The 17,689-nt window shown below is 39.0% G+C and overlaps 1 protein-coding gene across 21 annotated transcripts in view; it reads right to left on the reverse strand.

The window, feature by feature from the left end:
• LOC134212887 (testis-specific zinc finger protein topi-like) overlaps positions 1 to 17,393 on the reverse strand; it is a 54,020-nt gene extending 36,627 nt beyond the window's left edge. For 3 of the 21 annotated variants that reach the window (XM_062691174.1, XM_062691161.1, XM_062691173.1), the window contains exon 1: positions 16,492 to 16,928. Coding sequence is in view for 8 of the 21 variants with exons in the window: in XM_062691175.1 (XP_062547159.1) it covers positions 1,463 to 1,564 (102 nt within the window). In the remaining 13 variants the exon portion in view is untranslated. The other 18 variants (XM_062691182.1, XM_062691183.1, XM_062691184.1 and 15 more) reach the window with 18 other exon arrangements.
• Positions 17,394 to 17,689: the final 296 nt, after the last annotated feature.

A 17,689-nucleotide genomic window follows, 5' to 3' on the forward strand; every position in this document is an offset into this window, starting at 1 on the left:
GTGATGATGATTTATCTGCAAACCATTCACTCCACAAACCATTCCACTCCACGACAACCACGATGATCCGAAGAGGATCTATCTTTGTGATTGATTCAGTTATGATACCAAAAATGGATGTTTGATACATAAATATATCTTTGTAATTTTAGAATCTAATTATTCTATTAAATCTCTAACAATTGGCCACACTGCAAATGCCATGGCCCATGGTAATTATCCCTGAGTACCTGTTTTGGAACCAATAAAAAATACTGTGATACCGCCATCAGGGGTGATAATGGGTCTGGGGGTAAGAATGGGTCATCGTTCTCACCGGCAGTCTAGAGGTAGTAGAGCAAAATCGTTCAAAAATGGATGGATGGTAACTTCATACATCAATATGGTACTATCAAGCATCATCATTTTTGTAGTGCGTGTTATTACTACACAAATGCGATTTCTCTTAAACAACTGACCAAAAGTTGTTGAATGAGCCTATTATTAATTTTTTTTAAGTTGATTTACAAATAAATGGTGATGTAAGCAAACTTCTCCTAGTTCAAACATAAAAAATATTAATATCAGATCGTACAATACTGATTTTAGGCCCTGTGATTTGTTGAGTATTTTCAAAGCTTAACTTAATTTATGTTTTTAATAATACTAATCAAAACTAAGTATGTTCAACTACACTACTACACTGTTCTGGTGAATGAAATAAGGCTTTTGAGTGTAGTGAATTCAAATTATGCGTGTATTGTCTGATTGACAAAATTAAAGAGAAATTAAATTTATTTATACTTTTTTACTCGAAAAGAATTCAACAGATCAATTAGTTACATACATTACAATAATATGCGACGGTATTCAACAAACGCCTAAATATATGCAATATCGGGATCAAGTGTGTCCAAACTGTGGGGGATCAAGTGTGTCCATTTTGAGTATTTATCTTGTTTTGTTTTTTGTATTCAATGGAAAATAAGCAATAGTTAATTGAATGAATTTATTCAATTCTACAATTATAAAACTTTGTCCAGTAGAAATTTGGTACGTTTTGGTTGGGCATATTCAAAGTTATTAAACTTTTGAAGAAAAAAAGGATTGAGAATGCTTAAATAATAAAACCTCTCTAAAACCCATATACATAAAGCAACTAATATCAAATGTTACTCAGATTTAATAATCTATCTAACGGATCCGTTTGCATATATCATTGGTATAAAAATGTGATTAGTTTGTGTGTCCCCGGGAATCATGTGTGTCCAGTTTCCCCTACATAATAAGAGAATAAAAGGAACCACAAACTTTACAATAACTACTATCTCTCAGAATAACGAGATATGTAGTTACATTATTCATACGAATAATTTGTTGTTCAGAGTGTAGCTTAAAATCACCCGGCCCGAAATTAAACAACCATATTCCGCGCAACAATGATGACATATCGGTTATTCAAATAAAAGTATAATTTACTCACTTCGTAATGCATCTTCCTGAACGTGGAACAGTTGAAGTAGAGCTTGTCGTAGATCACTTTGTGTATTCCTTTCTTCACTTTGTACACATAGTTGACAGACATTATTATGCCTTATGGTTGTACACTCACCAACCGACCGTATCCTCAGTCACTTTTTCTACGCCTGCTTTTCATGCTATCCGTGGCACGAACAATTTCACTACCGCCAGGCCCCCTGCGTATATATCCGACAAAATATCTGGCGATGCCCCCAAAAACCAATGCCTTATAAGTTGCTTTAATGGTGAAGCAAAATATCGTCACGCACTTTTGGTGCTTCCTTCTCTATTATCGCTCTTCGCGTAAGTCGTAACACATCGAGCTGCACCTGTGGCTTGAGAAAGGCATTCACTTCTCAGCTCACTGCTTCACTAGCACTCGACCTACCACGGTTCGTTGCACTCGTTGGCTTTTCTTTTCAATCTATTGAATGGAACCTCACGAAAACGTATAGACCATCGAATTGCGCTGTATCTTTAGTCAGATCCACATTCCAAACCTCCCTCCCGAAAACCAGCATCCAACCGAGAAAGATGATAAATGATCAACAGAACTTGTGAACCGGCCGACTCTTCTAGAATAACTGCTGACTGAAGGACACACGCTCACGCGTTATTACAGATCGTCGCGATTTCAAAACAAAAACCCGTTGATTCACCACTCGCTTTAACAAACCCGTTCGTAACAAAAATATCAAATTCGGGATTCGTAGCTCTAGAATTTTGAGGCGCAAACGTGCGGGACGCGATAGCGCAGACACTTGGTTGGCTACTAAACTGACACACCGCTCCGGGCGAAGTTGTTTCGAAAACTGAATCGTAGCTGCTCGCAGGAGGACCACATCGTCGACCGATGGATATACGCCTAGCGTGAGGATTCATTCATTGCGCGCTTGTATGTAGTCGTCTCCGCGCGAGCTGTTCATTCAATTCTGTTCACAATGCAGAGAACTTACTCTCGCACCGCTACGCAGCCGATGGATGGCGTGAAGAGAAGAGGAAGCCACCCGGTTGGGATGTAAAAGCTAGATAAAGAAGGAATTTTCCATAAAAAAATGTATCAAAAACCAAAGTAATGATACTTTACGAAAATTTTACAACCAAACATTTTCTTTTCCGTTTTCTTTTTTATAGTAATTAATCGCATTTTCAATTTCCAAAAATACCACATTGATTTTTATTTTTAGATTGTGTTATCATAATCTACTTTTCCGTTTACTTTTGTTGCCACTATCGTTTGAAGATTTGAATGAAAAAATTCCTCATTCTTATGGATCATTTATACTTGGCAGTCGAAGTAATCGCTACCGCTCTTATTACTCCTACATTAACATCTGATGGAATGTAAAAACAACAGCTTAGGAATTCATTCAAGACACAGAAAGCGGTAACCATGGGATGGTTGTCATATTTTCTGGCTGAACGTAAACTTTGTGAAGATGTAGCGCAACGAAGTGTGACCGGCGTAGATCCCAACACACGATGTAACACAAACTCATTCAAACAACCAAACCAGGAAGGGAATTGTGGCATAAAACAGAAACGATACTTTAACTTTAACTTCAGCTGGCAACTGATTGTGTGTCTTACATTTAAAAATGTCGGAAGGAATACATGTAAACGTAAAGTTTATTACAGAAGGTCATCGCATTAAAAAATAGTTTATTTTAGATAAACAATTCGGAATATGGTGTAAAAGTCCCAAAATATGAAAATACCGTAATCCAGAGGAAAATTGATCAGCGAGGTCATTTAATCCAAGCACAATGTTCGGTGTAATAATTGTTCTTTGACTGACATGTAAACTGCATTTTTTTGACAACCAAACTTTCCGAACTCTTCCCTTACACTCAAAGGTCTACGTAGTTTATGATTGAATCTTTACACAAGTTTTCGTTGAAAATTTGTTCGAGTTCCATGTCTGATCTTTGTGGAAAAATATTTCATAGTCCACAGAATTGTCGAGAAATAACAAACACCCTGATCCATGATACCTTTCTAGATTCAAATAGCTTTCCTTCATATGCCACTAATGAACCGATCTTCAACATAAGGGGTGTTCACGATAGAAGTGTAACACACAAACTTACTCCTTAAATATCAGGTTTTTCGACGGCCAAGTTGAAACTCTCCGGGTGTGAAATAAAAACCCTTTGCTTCGAAATGCCATGTTTGTTTCTTTGAAATTTAGTCAAGTTCAAATTTTGCACTGTTCTCTTTAAGGTGCATCGCGTTAGAATCCAATTGCAAGACTACATCAACCTCAAGGGGCACACATTTCCAAAAGCCAGCGACGGGTGACAACGATTTTTAGATTTGTTGATCGCCTTTAAATTGACTTTTATAAAGTCAAAAAGGCGAGGCTAGGACGGTCATCTTCAGATTCTGATATTCTTTATTCAGGTTTAACTATTTTTGGATGTTCCCGGCCCAGTAATTTTCGATTTATTGCCATTTTTGGAGTATTTGGAAGATTTAGTTCTTACGAAACTTACTGTCAACCATCATACAGCAATTTTATGCCAAGGGAAACAAACGAATTTGCATTACGTTTTTTTCAACTGCACGATGCAAAAGAATTTTATTTTCAAACTTTGTGTGTTAATTTTCTTTGCGAGCTTATTGTTCTTTCGAGTCTTTTTCTGAAAATATTTCACTATACTCGAAGAAATATTGCATATGTAGCAAACAATGTACCCTTAGATGATTGTATGCAAAGCTTTAAATGTTTAACCATATGAGAAAAATGTTACAGCGCTTTCATTGTGCTGCAATTCTATCTTCTACTTAAAAAAAACACATTAATAAAGATGGACCCTTGAGTTATGGTTATGAGTGGTTTAGTTTTAGTTATTTGATTAAAAAATCTTATATTTTTTTCAAATTCATGGTTGGTTTTAAAATTTATCAAAAAATCATTAATAAATTTGTTAGGTAAAATTACACTTTTAACTATATTTCTCCATCAAAATGCCAGAAATGTAGCAGACGCCATCACAGTGAACAAAGCCACCACCTGCCGTAGGACCGATATTGACGCCATTGAATTCTTCGAAAAAAAAATTTAATGGAGCGTGCTGCGATTTTGCAACTTTCTGCCGTCGCCAAGCGATTATGTTTTGTCCTTCGAAGAAAATTAATCTCGAATCAACCTTCTTTTCTGTATATAAAATTGCGGTCATGAAAAGAACCGATTTATTTTTTGTTTGTTTATTATTGTCCAGTAGCGTAAGATAAAAATCTTTTTAAAATTACTACCTCCGATTTGGAAAAGATACAAAACTTGAATAATTATTGTCATTAATTAGTCTACTACTTATAAAATAAATTTAGTTAGGGCGGGTCCAAAAATCCATGCAGCCACTCTTGAAAATTGTTTCCGACGAAGAACGTTTAACAACGAGCGGTAACGAATTCCGGTTTACCACACCTCGAACGAACAGCGAACTAGCATAGCGTATTGTTAGCCGGGACCACAAGATTCTGCAAACGTCTACCACGGGACTTAACAAGCCTCCCATGAAGTATCGCAGGAGACTAAGTTGTCACCATTCCCGTAACACGGTAGATCACTTTGACGTAGTGTGTTGCGGTGTAAGATCTACAAACAGAGCCCTATAGCTTAATCCATTTTTCTAGCTAAGGCAATAAGTTGTAGTAATTAAGGATTTATCGTATTTAGTCCCCGCTTCCAACAGCAGTCTCAGACATAAAACATAATTAATGTTACCTAGCAGACAGTTGAAAGACTCGAATTCCTCTTGTTTGAGGCTAAACTGTATGCAACGGAAACAACTTTTCAAGCAATTAGTTTAAAAACCTTGGTATCCGGTCCTAGGCTGAACTGACTGCTGGAAAAATCGAGTTAGGGGTTTAAATACGTACTAACTCTTCTTGAACTGGTGAACAATGGTAGTTAGAGGAACACACGGAAGTTCTTATTACTGAACAAATTCTCTTGCTTGAAATGGTCTTGTAGACAGAGCTAAATCCCGAGTTTTAAGAGTTTTACTGGTGATATTCTAGAAGCAAGACAATGATGTGGCTAGGGCTCCGATGCATGGCCAAAAACAGTATTACTGTTCTGTTTTCTCAAGGAAGGATTGATTTCCTATAGATAAGGGGCGCGCCTTCAATGGGATTGCTCTCTATGAAGGGTCTAAATAGCGGGACCTTGTCATGGTGGTCTTGAGAAAACAAAACAACAACTGTATCGAAACCGATACTGCATTGCTTCTCAATAGCACTGGAGTAATTCGACATGCACTTAAACACTAAGGATACGGGTAACGCTACAATAGATCTAATAATTGGTCGCAGTGGCACACCCGAACAGGGAAAAAAGTTGTCGCCAGGTTTCTCAGAAAAATGCAGGAGCGATGCGCATAGAAATATTCTAAAGGGCATCCAATAAGGTTACGTTGCAGGTGACTCACATGATCGTAGCGGTTTAATCCATGGACGTAGCGTTCACAGCAGTTTAGCGCCACTCGAAGTCGTTCTAAAGAGTTTGCACTCGGATGAACATGCAATATATTGCCGAACGTGAAATGCTGCAGAATAAGGGATTTGAAGAGCTTCAGCTTGATAGACGACGAGGCAGAGAAGGTATAGTACAGCGAGCGCAGGCTGGCATGGATCTTGCCACATTGTTGAGTAGCCAGTCCATCCCACTGCAAATCGCTTTGGAAAACGAATCCGATGTTGTTTGCTTTATCATTTATTTACACTATTCTATGATCTGACCATCCATTACGATTCCAGGAACGGGTAAAGTAAATCCACCAAAAATACGGCGTCGGATTGTGACGAACAATGCTTTGCTGATTTGCCGCTAAAATTTATTACATCGTTTTCCTCCGACGCTCGCTTGTGATTCAACTATCGACGGTTATAGATACTAAAACCGACGGTTAAAGATAGAACCGATTTCTTTTCCAAACACTAAGGGCCAATTTCTTCACCTCCGCTTAACTCTTAAGCGGTGCTTACCCATACGCTTAAACCTGGTTTAAGCACTAAGTGGAGGTGAAGAAATCGGCCCTAACAGAAACAAAACCAAAAAGTGTCATTTAAAAATTTCACATTTCGTCGCCGACGATAGCCAAATCGTTGAAGACGCTGCATTAGTGAGTAATTTTCTGCAGCAACCACCCACCGACGGCCGCTTCTCGAACCGACACTGACGCCATGATTCCGCCACCGACGCCAAGTGATTATGTTTTGTTCTATGAAGAAAGTTTGTCTATAATCAATTTTCTCTTTTGTCTCTTCTCAACAATACGCACTGTGAATTACTAACAGCAGATATCTGAACTCAGAAGAACATGGCCATTCGCAGCACCTACTTCCAACACAGCCTTCCGTATCGGTACGCTTGGAGATCACCACTGCAGACAGAATCACAAATCGACCACGTACATCGACTCTGACCACAATCTGGTAATGGTTAAACTGCGCCTATAACTATCCGTCATCAACAATGTTTGTTTCCGACGGGCGCTGCGGTACGACCTAGAGCGACTGAAGTCGACAGGATGTCGTTACTGTATACGCGCAGCATCTCGAGGCTCCGTTGCCGAAAGAGGATGATGGGGCTCCTCTTGAGGACTGTTGGAATATAGTTGAAGCAACCATTAACGATGCAGTAGAGAGCAACGTCGGGTATGTGGGACGAAGTCGACGGAACGATTGGTTTGCAGACAGATTCTGGAGGAGAAGGATGCAGCACGGGCGGTCGCGAGGCAGCAAGGGACCCGGAAGAACGTGGAACGCTATAGACGAAAGTGAAGACAACAGACCTACCTTCAGGAGAAGAAATGCCGCCTGGAAAAAGTAGAGTGCGAGAAGATGGAACATCTGTGCCGTTCTCAAGAACCATCAGAAGCTCAACGCATCCCGCAAAGGCTTTGTGTCGCGAGCCGAGATGTGCAGGGATAAGGATAGGAGCATCTTGAAAAACGTACGTGTGGTGATCTAAAGGTGGAAGCAGCACTACGAAGAATACTTAAATGGCGCTGAGAGTACAGGCAGTGACAGTCAAGGCAGCGGAGGGGATGACTCCGTTAGTTCTGCGAACTATGGAAGCCAACCAGCTCCAAGCTTGAGGGAAGTTAAGGATGACATCCAACAGCTAAAGACCAATAAAGCAGATGGTATCGGAGCAGAGCTTATGAAGATGGGCCCGGAAAAGCTGTGTACTTGCCTGCACAAACTGATTGTTTGGGCTGACCAGGTATAGAACGACTTGGCGAGCGTGGGGGGCATTCGAGGAAGGTGAGATGCCGCCTCGAACCGTGTATTGTGGCGTCAAATTGTTGATTCAGTGTTATCTGTTTAGGTGTAAGCTAAATAAATAATAGTTAATAAACATGTGAATTTGGCTGAGAAATGCCTGAGATATTGCTAAGTCAAATCCGTGTCAATATAACCCTTAAGTGTGAGTTTTTTTTAAACACTGTAGTAAGGTTAAGGTATAACCCATTAGTATTGAATTTCAAATATAAAACAACTACAACAGCATTGAAAATTATTTTAAGATTTGAACATCCGTTGGATAGGTGTTACAATAAGAATTATTATTTCATTGAATTATTCAAAATTTTCATCGAATTTGCTACGAAACACAGCTGCATCAACAATGAATGGAAAGTATTGTAAACTGATTAAATACTAATACGATATAAGGCACGATAAACAACATTCGATCGATAAGCAAAACATTCTCGAGACCAAGAAAAAACTTGAATAAACGACGCTAAACGCTCGCCATGCATATATTTTACGGAAAGAAGTGTGAACTGTCGAAGCCATTGATATGGTTCCTGTATTAAAGCCCCTAACATGTGCTTGAATAAAAGTTGAAGTTTACACAACATTTGTTTTATCTGTGTAGGAAATTAAAAAAACCTCCCGAACAATATCCCAGACCAAATCGAGAGCCCAACTAGACCGCTCGCCAGATTGGCATACCTGCGTCTTTAAACGCAAGGCTAACTTCTAAAACTTCTTAAAATTGTTCAAAAACAGTTTGATGTTTTCTCGGAATTGTGTTAAATGGAAATATGCAGTTTCTCTAACAAATGATACAAAAGAATACCCTACACGTTATAACGTTTATATGTACGTCGCTGCAATTTTGTCGTCGGAAGCATTTCTAACTGGTGATGCGTAATTAATTGTCATTTTATTGGTATTGAATTGATATACGCTACATTGAAGCTAGTTTAACCGTTTCACGTTCAATCAGATCATTCCTAGTATAGACAATCAGCACGATTGTTCCACAAACTAATTTATTATTCCGCGACTACCGTTTCACGCACTCCAACGCTCCCCAACCAGCCACTGTTTATAATCTGTTTGGAAAAATTCCAAACATGCAGGTAGGTGCTCGACAGTGCTTGTGATGATAGTCTTAGTTTTCTCGTTGAAAAAAGTAGCGCATTTCTACGACGGTCGCTATGAATACTCAAGCACACTGCTTGCTTGCCGCTGTCTATTGCTAAGTGGTTTAAAACTTGTGCAAATAGACCGATCGACAAATTCAAACAGCCAAGATTGGCAGCGCTAATCGCCGATGACAGATTGCATTCCATCATTCGGAATGCGAGTTTGTCTGTATGATCTACCTACTACGCATCGCTACTTGAAGATCTGTGGTTGTTTTTGTGGTTGTCGAGGCACAGATTCAATGAATCATCTCACTTACTTGAGAAACTACAGGACTTATAGAATGCTCCCTTCTAGTTATTGTCAATCTGAATAGGAACGGCATAATGCTTCTTGTGTAACGCTCCTGGAATACTCTACCTTGAAAGTCACTTAACCACTTTACATAAAAAAGATTTTTAAACTTATCATCGTCGTCATATGTTTGCATGTGCGTTGGTCTGTCTGACGTTGTGTCCCGCGCGATCGCGATATCACTTGTATACACAGTATGATGATCAACACGTCAGTACATCTGCACTCAAGCTGCTTTATATGGCTTCAGTGCAGGACATTTTTCGAATTAGATAATGGCACACACAACCACTAATTCGGGAATGCATAAATAAACTCTGTTGTCTACCAGAATAAGCACCGGAAGGTTTATTTAATTAATTAATTTGTTATTTTATGAACGTACATGTTAGTGAAAAATCCATTCAGATAAGTTGATTGCTACAGTAATTCAACGATAATGCTATTTGAGTTTACGATGAAATATTTTAATATAGTTATTTTACTTCTAACAGATGTATAAAACCTAATTATCCAGGTTCTGGGGTGACAGTTGTATTCATTTTTCCATGTTACAAAAACAATATATGGGGATAGATAGGTAGGGGTTGAAAAATAAAAAAAAAACCCTGACGTAATTAGTGTTTGCCCAATCAGAAAAAAAAACCAACTTAATTAACCGAGTGGTGATACTGCCTTTCTCGCGTTTAGCCAAGACACCAACCTTATATGGCGCTTATATAGTTCGATTCCATTTCCCTAATAACTTTTAAACGCAATGGTCGATCGTTATCAAATTCAATAGTGATCAACAAGGCTTTGTCTCCTGTCGAATGCAACTTGTTGTGAGAAAATTGGTTAATAATTACTATATGAAAAAGTGGCTAATGTTTTTCGGTTTTCGTGTGCACACACACACACACATACACACGGACAGACAGACATTTGTTCAGTTCGACGAGCTGAGTAGATTGGTATATAACATCATGGGTCTCCGAGACTTCTATAAAAAGTTCGATTTTGGAGTGAAATGATAGCCTTTCGGTACAACTTTGTTGTACGAGAAAGGCAAAAATTAAAAAACTGAAAAAAATATACAATTGTGGTTTCTGGGTAGCTTCAAAAATCTATTTTTTCCCTGTCGTGACGTAATTAATAGATTTTCCCCTACCAAAAATTAACGTGTGTTATCATTATCGTCACACCTAACAACCTGTAGATATTTTCTACTCCGAAAGGTCATTATTTACTCTCTACATTCCATCATATCCCCCATTCTATACTAGTGTCAGTCATCACCGTATTTGAAAAAAAAAACAAAAGGGCTAGGATTGCACAGGACGAGCATGTGAAATGACTATTGTTGGCTACTAATTATATCATAGGTCTTCCGTGACATGTAGCCATGTGTAGCGTGTTGACATCATTGATGCTCCTAGTACGATACTATTTCATGAAACTATAAACATGATAAATACTGCCGACAAATCTACATTCATCTGTCAACCAGGTGCTACCAGCAGTAAAAAGGTAATCAACGTCATTGTCGTAGCCTAGGCGAGTGTCCTAATTGGATTTGATGGCACTCCTACAGCCTAGACACTACTAGGTTCAGATTCCTGTTGATTCCTACGCTGACCTACATTTCATCCAGAATAAGCTATTCAAAATGAATTCCGAGTAGAATGAACGGTCGCTCACGTTAGTGACATACAGTTTGGGACGGCTGTAGGCTTTGTAAACATTTCTTAACGGTGTGATTATGAATGAAATGGACAGTCACTGGGAAACACGCGGTCATTTACGGTTTTGGCATAGGCCCAAGGCATCTCGACACATCTTCAAATTTAGAAATGAGACTAGGCAAACCGAATGGTATAGACTACATTGCCACGTTCGGTATTGTTTACGTAAATTAACAGTACATTAGAAATCACTTTAAGGTAATTAGGTGCTCCTTAACAAGTCGACTGTAAAAATTGGCAAGCAACAAAATAATTTATCGCATCTGATCGTAGTCTTTTGCTATTTTCTTCTACCCGGGAAGTAACACACTTTTGACGTAGAATGACGTCTTTCGATAAGATAGGGGCGTCATTCCAAAGTTTCAAATTTGGAACCGTCACGAAAAGAGGTCAGGAAGTACGGAAGTACGGAAGCCGGATTTCGGCATGAACGAACATGCATAAAATGTTGATCAAATTTCGCATCCACTATCGCACTACATATAGGTAATTCTACGTTCAATTTGCGGTCTTATTTTTAATACAACCCACTACTTTTTTATTTTCTAAACAATACACCCAAAAAACAAATCTGGCAATCGTTGTATAAAATCTTGGCATATACAGCTTTTTATACAAATATTGTATTAAAATAATACAAATCTGTATTATTTCAATACAAAAATTGTATAAAAATCTTCCGAAATTGTATATGCCAAATTATTATACAGTTTCTGTAAGGTTCTTATGCAGAATTGTATTAAAATCTGCCATCCGCTGGTTGGGTGCACCCCTCTCCCACACCCTTCCCCTTTCCAAAATAACCCTTCCAAATCCAGTTTTCCGCGAGCGGTAATGGCCGCCAGCTTGCCTGTGGGATAGTCTCTGATTTGACGTTTGTGGAGGTCAACTGCACCCACCGTTCCGAGCATTTTGATCAATGTGGTAAATAAGAAGGCATGAATCCACTTCATCAGCACCTTCTTATTTACAACAGCGGTTCTCAACCTGGGGTACATGTACCCCCGGGGGTACCTTCGCTGATCCCAGGGGGTACCTCGGACGAAAATGCGTAATGGCGGACATATTACAATTCCAATAATTGTGTAAATTTATATTCTAAGACTTTGTATTGTACATAATGTGCATTGCAATTTGTAAATCAAAAAATATCGAATTATGGCAACCACAGCAAACACAGTGTATGAAGGGCTGCGGGACAAAAGATCAAAAAAATCTTCAAAATCAATCTACCTTATCGAAACAAAATATGAAGTATGTGAAGAATATACTTCTTAACTAAAATATTAAATTTGATGGTTAAGAAGACTTGAAGCAAAAAGGTTTTTTTTTTCAAAAAAATAAACTGTTGGAAGCCTTCTTTGACGTGGTTCAACAGCCTCCTTTCAAGACCCCTTCAAGAGACTTGGAAACCTCTTTTCGAGAAGCTCAGAATTCTTCTTTCAGCCATACCCCTTTATGACGCTCGAAAGCCTCCTTTTAAGAGGCTCGAAAGCCTCCTTTTAAGAGGCTCGGAGTTTTGAGGAGGCTTGGAAGCCCCCTTTTCAAGAGGCTTAGAAGCCCACGTTCAAGAGTCTTGGAAACCCCCTTTCAAGTGGCTCGGAAACTTTCTTTCGAGGGGCTCGGAATTCTTTCTTAGAGGCTTGGAAGCCTATTTTTAATAGGCTTAGCAACGTCATTTTAAGATGCCTCAATGCCTCCTTTCAAGAGGCTCGAAAACCCCTCTCATGCGGCTCGGAAGCACCTTTTTAAGAGGCTCAGAAACTTCCTTTCGACGGGCTCGGAATTCTTCTTTCAGTCATCCCCTTTTGAAGTAGTTCAGAAGCCTCTGAATAGATAGGAAGCCCTCATTCAAAAAGCTCAAAGGTCAAAAGCCTCTTTTTCCAGAATGAAGCACTCTTTTTAAACACCCGGAAGCCCCCTTTCAAGAGGCTCGGAAGCCCACTTTCAAGTGGTTCGGAAACCCAATCGAGGGGCTCGAAATTCTTCGTTCAAAAAGCTTGGAAGCATATTTACAAAACAATTAGCAAAGTCATTTTAAGATGTTTAATGCCTCCTTTCAAGAGGCTCGAAAGACCCCTCTAATCAGGCTCGGAAACCACCTTTCGAATGGGCTCGGAATTCTGCTTTCAGCCAGCCCCCTTTCGAGTGACTCGGAAGCCTCGTTTTGTAAGGGTCGAAAGCCCCTTTTCAAGAGGCTCAGAAGCTCACTTTCAAGATGCTCGGAAGCCCCCTTCAAGTGGCTCGAAAACTTCCTTTGGAGGGGCTCGGGATTCTTCCTTCGAGAAGCTTAGGAGCCTAATTTCAAAAGGCTCAGAAATGTCATTTCAAGATGCCTAAAGCCTTATTTCAAGAGGCTGGAAAGACCATTTTTCATGAGGTTCCGAAGCCCCCTTTTAAGAGGCTCAGAATTCGAGGGACTCGGAATCCTTTTAGCCAACCATAACGAGTGGCCCTTTCAAATGGCTCGTAATTTCACTTTCGAGTGGCTGGGAGTTCTTTTTTTAAGAAGTCTACTTTCAAACGGCTCAGCAACGTCATTTCAAGATCCTCAAAGCCTCTCTTCAAGAGGTTTGGAAGAACCCTTTCATGTGGCTTGGAAGCCTCCTTTTAAAGCCTCGGAAACTTCCTTTAGAGGGACTCGGAATTATTCTCTCAAGAGACATGAAAGCCTGCTTTCAAAAGGTTCAGAAACATCATTTCAAGATGCTCAAAAGGATCGAAAACACGCGGAGGTGAGCCAGCCACGGGCTGAAAGCCTCCTTAATAAAGATAAAAAAAAGGTTCGAAAGCACTCATTCAAGATAATCTTATCAGTTACGCTTATTCATGTTTTAAGAAATTCCCTTGGAAACTCCTTTGGAAATTTTTTCAAGAATACTGTCGGAAACCGTAAAGAAAATTGTTTCCTGTATTTCTTTGGAAAAATCATGCAGTAACTTTGGTAGTTCCTGCAGTAATGTCACTCGGGCATTCCTAGAGAATTTCTTCTAGCAACTCTGCCAGAAATTTTCATTTGAACCTTCGTAAATTCCTATGGGAATTCCCTCAAGATTGCTTTAGAATTTCCATAGAAATTTCTTTCCAAATTCCGTCGTTAATCTTTTCAGAAATTTGTTTTGGAATCCTTTTGAGGAATTCTTCGAAAATTCTCTTAGGAATTTGTCCGAGAATACCTTTAGAAATTCATTTGAAAATGCCCTTCGCAAAAATGATTTACTAATTCCATTAGATTTTTCTTAAACCACTTCAGGTTCTCATTAGGAAATTCCTTTTAAATATTATTCAGAATTTCTCCAAGAATTCTTTCGGAGAATAACCTTGGAAATTCGTTCAGGAATTCCTGTGGATAGTCCTTTAGTGATTGCTTTGGAAATTCTCCAGAAATTATTTCGGAAGTATCCCCAGGAATTCCTCTTTGAAAATCATCAGTAATTTTGAATTTAAAAAACATAAATTCCTGACGATTTTCTCAAGGAATTTTCAAACGAATTAAAAATAACAATCCCTTATTGATTTCCCGAATTATTTCCTAGATTTCCCCAGTAATTTCTTCGGGATTTTTTTTTTCAGGAATTCCTTCGAAGATGGAAAAACGTTTTTCATCATTCCCATAGGTCAAAACAACGATCCATCAATGCTCAATAAATTTGAATTGTACGGTTTTGATAATATTTTTAATGTCGGGTTTGGGTTGGGTCCGTGTTCGAAAGAAATTTCTAAATCGGGTTTGGGTTTGCAAAATATGAAACCCGTCCATCTCAAATTAAGACGATAGCTTAATATCGCTCAGGATGGAGTCAGCCCTTTGCCCAGGATGGAGTCAGCAGCTTTTTAAGTCAGCCCTTTGCACCACTCGGGGTGTACAGGACCCATGAATAAGTGTAAAACGTTTCACAAATGAAATTAATGTTTATTATGTATAAAATTATTCGTCAGTATTCAGCTGCCACTGTGCGGGGAAACTGACGATTGGCGCCTCAAGAACTAACAGCCTGAAATATGTCGATACATTCGGTTTTATTGTGATCTACACATAGGTAGAAAGGTACACAACATAATTTCGTATTAATAAATTAACTTTAAAACAGCATTTTCAAATAACTTGTTGAACAAAGCTACGAAGCTGACCGATCTTATATTTAATAAAATCGGAGCAGATCAACTACCGGGTGCGTAAATACTTGAATACTGAAGTACGTGCACACATCGCTTACCACAAACACAATTTTAAGGCTTCCACCCCAACACTATCGCCAGACAACTTCTTCCCATAACCCCCACAACAGGTCGTGGTCGCACCGAAAAGCTGCTTTATCACCACTGTCAAGTCAACTACCCATCCGAATACCGGCGTTTAGTTCCAATCCACGTTACACTTATGTGCATATAAATCGAACGTCGCCGCGCTTCCTTCGCCTCTCCATTTGACCGGATTTCGTTATGTCTACTTCACTATAGGCGGGCGAATCCGAAATCGATCGAATTAGCAATACGCAGCTTTTTTCAACAAAGAACATACAACAGGACATGGCCTTTTCGTTTTATTCAAAGGTTCTGTTTCTGTAAAGACTTCAATGAATTCAACACTTCATGAATCGATATCGACTCAAGAAAATATCGAGACGTGCGTAGAACATGAATGTCTTTGGAAAACTGCTCGATGGGATTATCACAGTGTAAGGTTTGTTGTTTATATATGTTAATCCATTCCATTCTTTGCTTTTAATTTATCACGATCTTATTCCAACACTTTCTGCCAGTTAATTTGGATCTCAGTATCATGCCAGTCTATGGTAACTTGTATATAGTTTTAATTCCTTATTAGTTGGTCTTCTCCTAGCTAACACATCGGCAAGCTCAACGAAGCATGGCAATTTGTAGTCTTCACGATATCATGACACTCGTAACTGGTAGAGGACAATTCACCTCGAACTAATAATAGTTGACAACAAACAGGTTACTTAACATCTAACTTGCTGCGCCCACCAAGTCTCTACTATTGACACTGTAAGGCTAGAGAGAGTGTTAATATTTGACAAAACATCGAAATCTACCATGACTGAACCCAAATAAGTGAATTAGAACCAGATTATTCGAAGTATATATCCTAGCTTTGCAGATTATCTTATCTAGCGGTAATGGTGTCTCTTCTTCCTGTTGAAAAAAAAACTTCAATACCATTTTGAAATATAGAAAAACAAATACTTTTTGAATGGAAAATCATTTAGAGATTTTAGTGAAATGTGACCATTTGTCATATGACGAGTGTTGCAAGGTGCAAAATTTGATGGAGCTCTATAGCTACCATGAGAAGGAAAGGGTTAACGACACTGAAGACGTCGGTACCCTATTGATAAACGGTCCACTAGACCATTCTAAGGGAAATGAAAATACCTATATTATATGTTCTTTACCCAGGTGTAGAGAATGGATTCTACGGAATTAACAATCTTCACTAATAGCAGTAAACAGATGGTTGAAATAAAGAGGAAATTTATAAAGTTCACTTGGTACTCACATCTGTATCTCGTCTCAGTCGGTTATCCATGTTTTCATCAAATTCGATAGGCATTGTGCGCTATTTTAATTCACCATAACAAACGTGGCACGTAACAAAAGCTATTTAGCAAAACAGCGCAGGCACACAATTAACATTTGCTGCTTCAAACACCTAAACACTAAAAAATCACTGATATGTAGATGAATAAACCTATGTATTAAATAGGTAGGTACGTTGATTGTAAACCGAAAACCCGGTGATGATAACTAGAACAACTATGGGAACTTTTCCCCTGCTTTCTTCTTTTTTTATCAAACTGATTCATAACACGACACCATCAGAGCTATAGGAACGCGTGTTCCTTGACGATGCGATGTCTATCCGGAGCGCGCCACTATCGAGTAATGAATTTCATCACAAATCTCCATCCAAACTGAGAAGGGATGACGCTGCTGACTCACATGTTTATTTACCACTCGAGTGAGTGGCGCTCTGTTCTACGACCCGGAATTACTAAAGGCAATACGTCGATTATGCTCACAATACCGTGCAATCGAATACAATCTCCAAACGTTTATATATTTCTTCGATCTCTTCTATATTTATGACACCTTATGGAAACGGCTCTAATAGGCAGACGTCCAATATTTCAACGCCCAAAAGTTGAAAATAACGTTCACCAGATTGGTTGTATTGATTGACGAAGCCCTCCGGACGACGCCAGACCTAAATTACTAAATATTTTTTGGTTTACTGACGCGGCTCCGCAGGCAAGCGACGATAACGCGGGCGAAACACTATACACTATAATATACACTACCTGAAAGTGTTCCACCACACTCAAACACAAACCGACTGAGCAACACACAAAGGAAAGTTTCCACCTTTTCCACGGCCAGCTGATCTCACCGGCCTCACCAGCAGAGGTAGGGGAGAGCGGTACACACAAAACCATTAGCATGGTAGAATGGTCCAAAATTGAAAGTCGTCGACTGATGCACCGCGTATAACCGATTTCACTGTTCAACGAATCGGTTCCATGCTTTTGTTATCCATTGTAATCACGTAGTGACATATACTTGTACATTATTTTTATCAGAATTTCTACCGAATTTATGGAGTTAGCACAACAATTTATTTCATTACAAAAATGTATTGCCAGGGAAACAATCGAGACATTCTTTAGGTTAAGTTTGAAAATGCTAAAGTGTAATAT

The sequence above is a fragment of the Armigeres subalbatus genome, chromosome 2, assembly GCF_024139115.2.
Source record: "Armigeres subalbatus isolate Guangzhou_Male chromosome 2, GZ_Asu_2, whole genome shotgun sequence".
Classification (NCBI taxonomy): Eukaryota; Metazoa; Arthropoda; class Insecta; order Diptera; family Culicidae; genus Armigeres; species Armigeres subalbatus.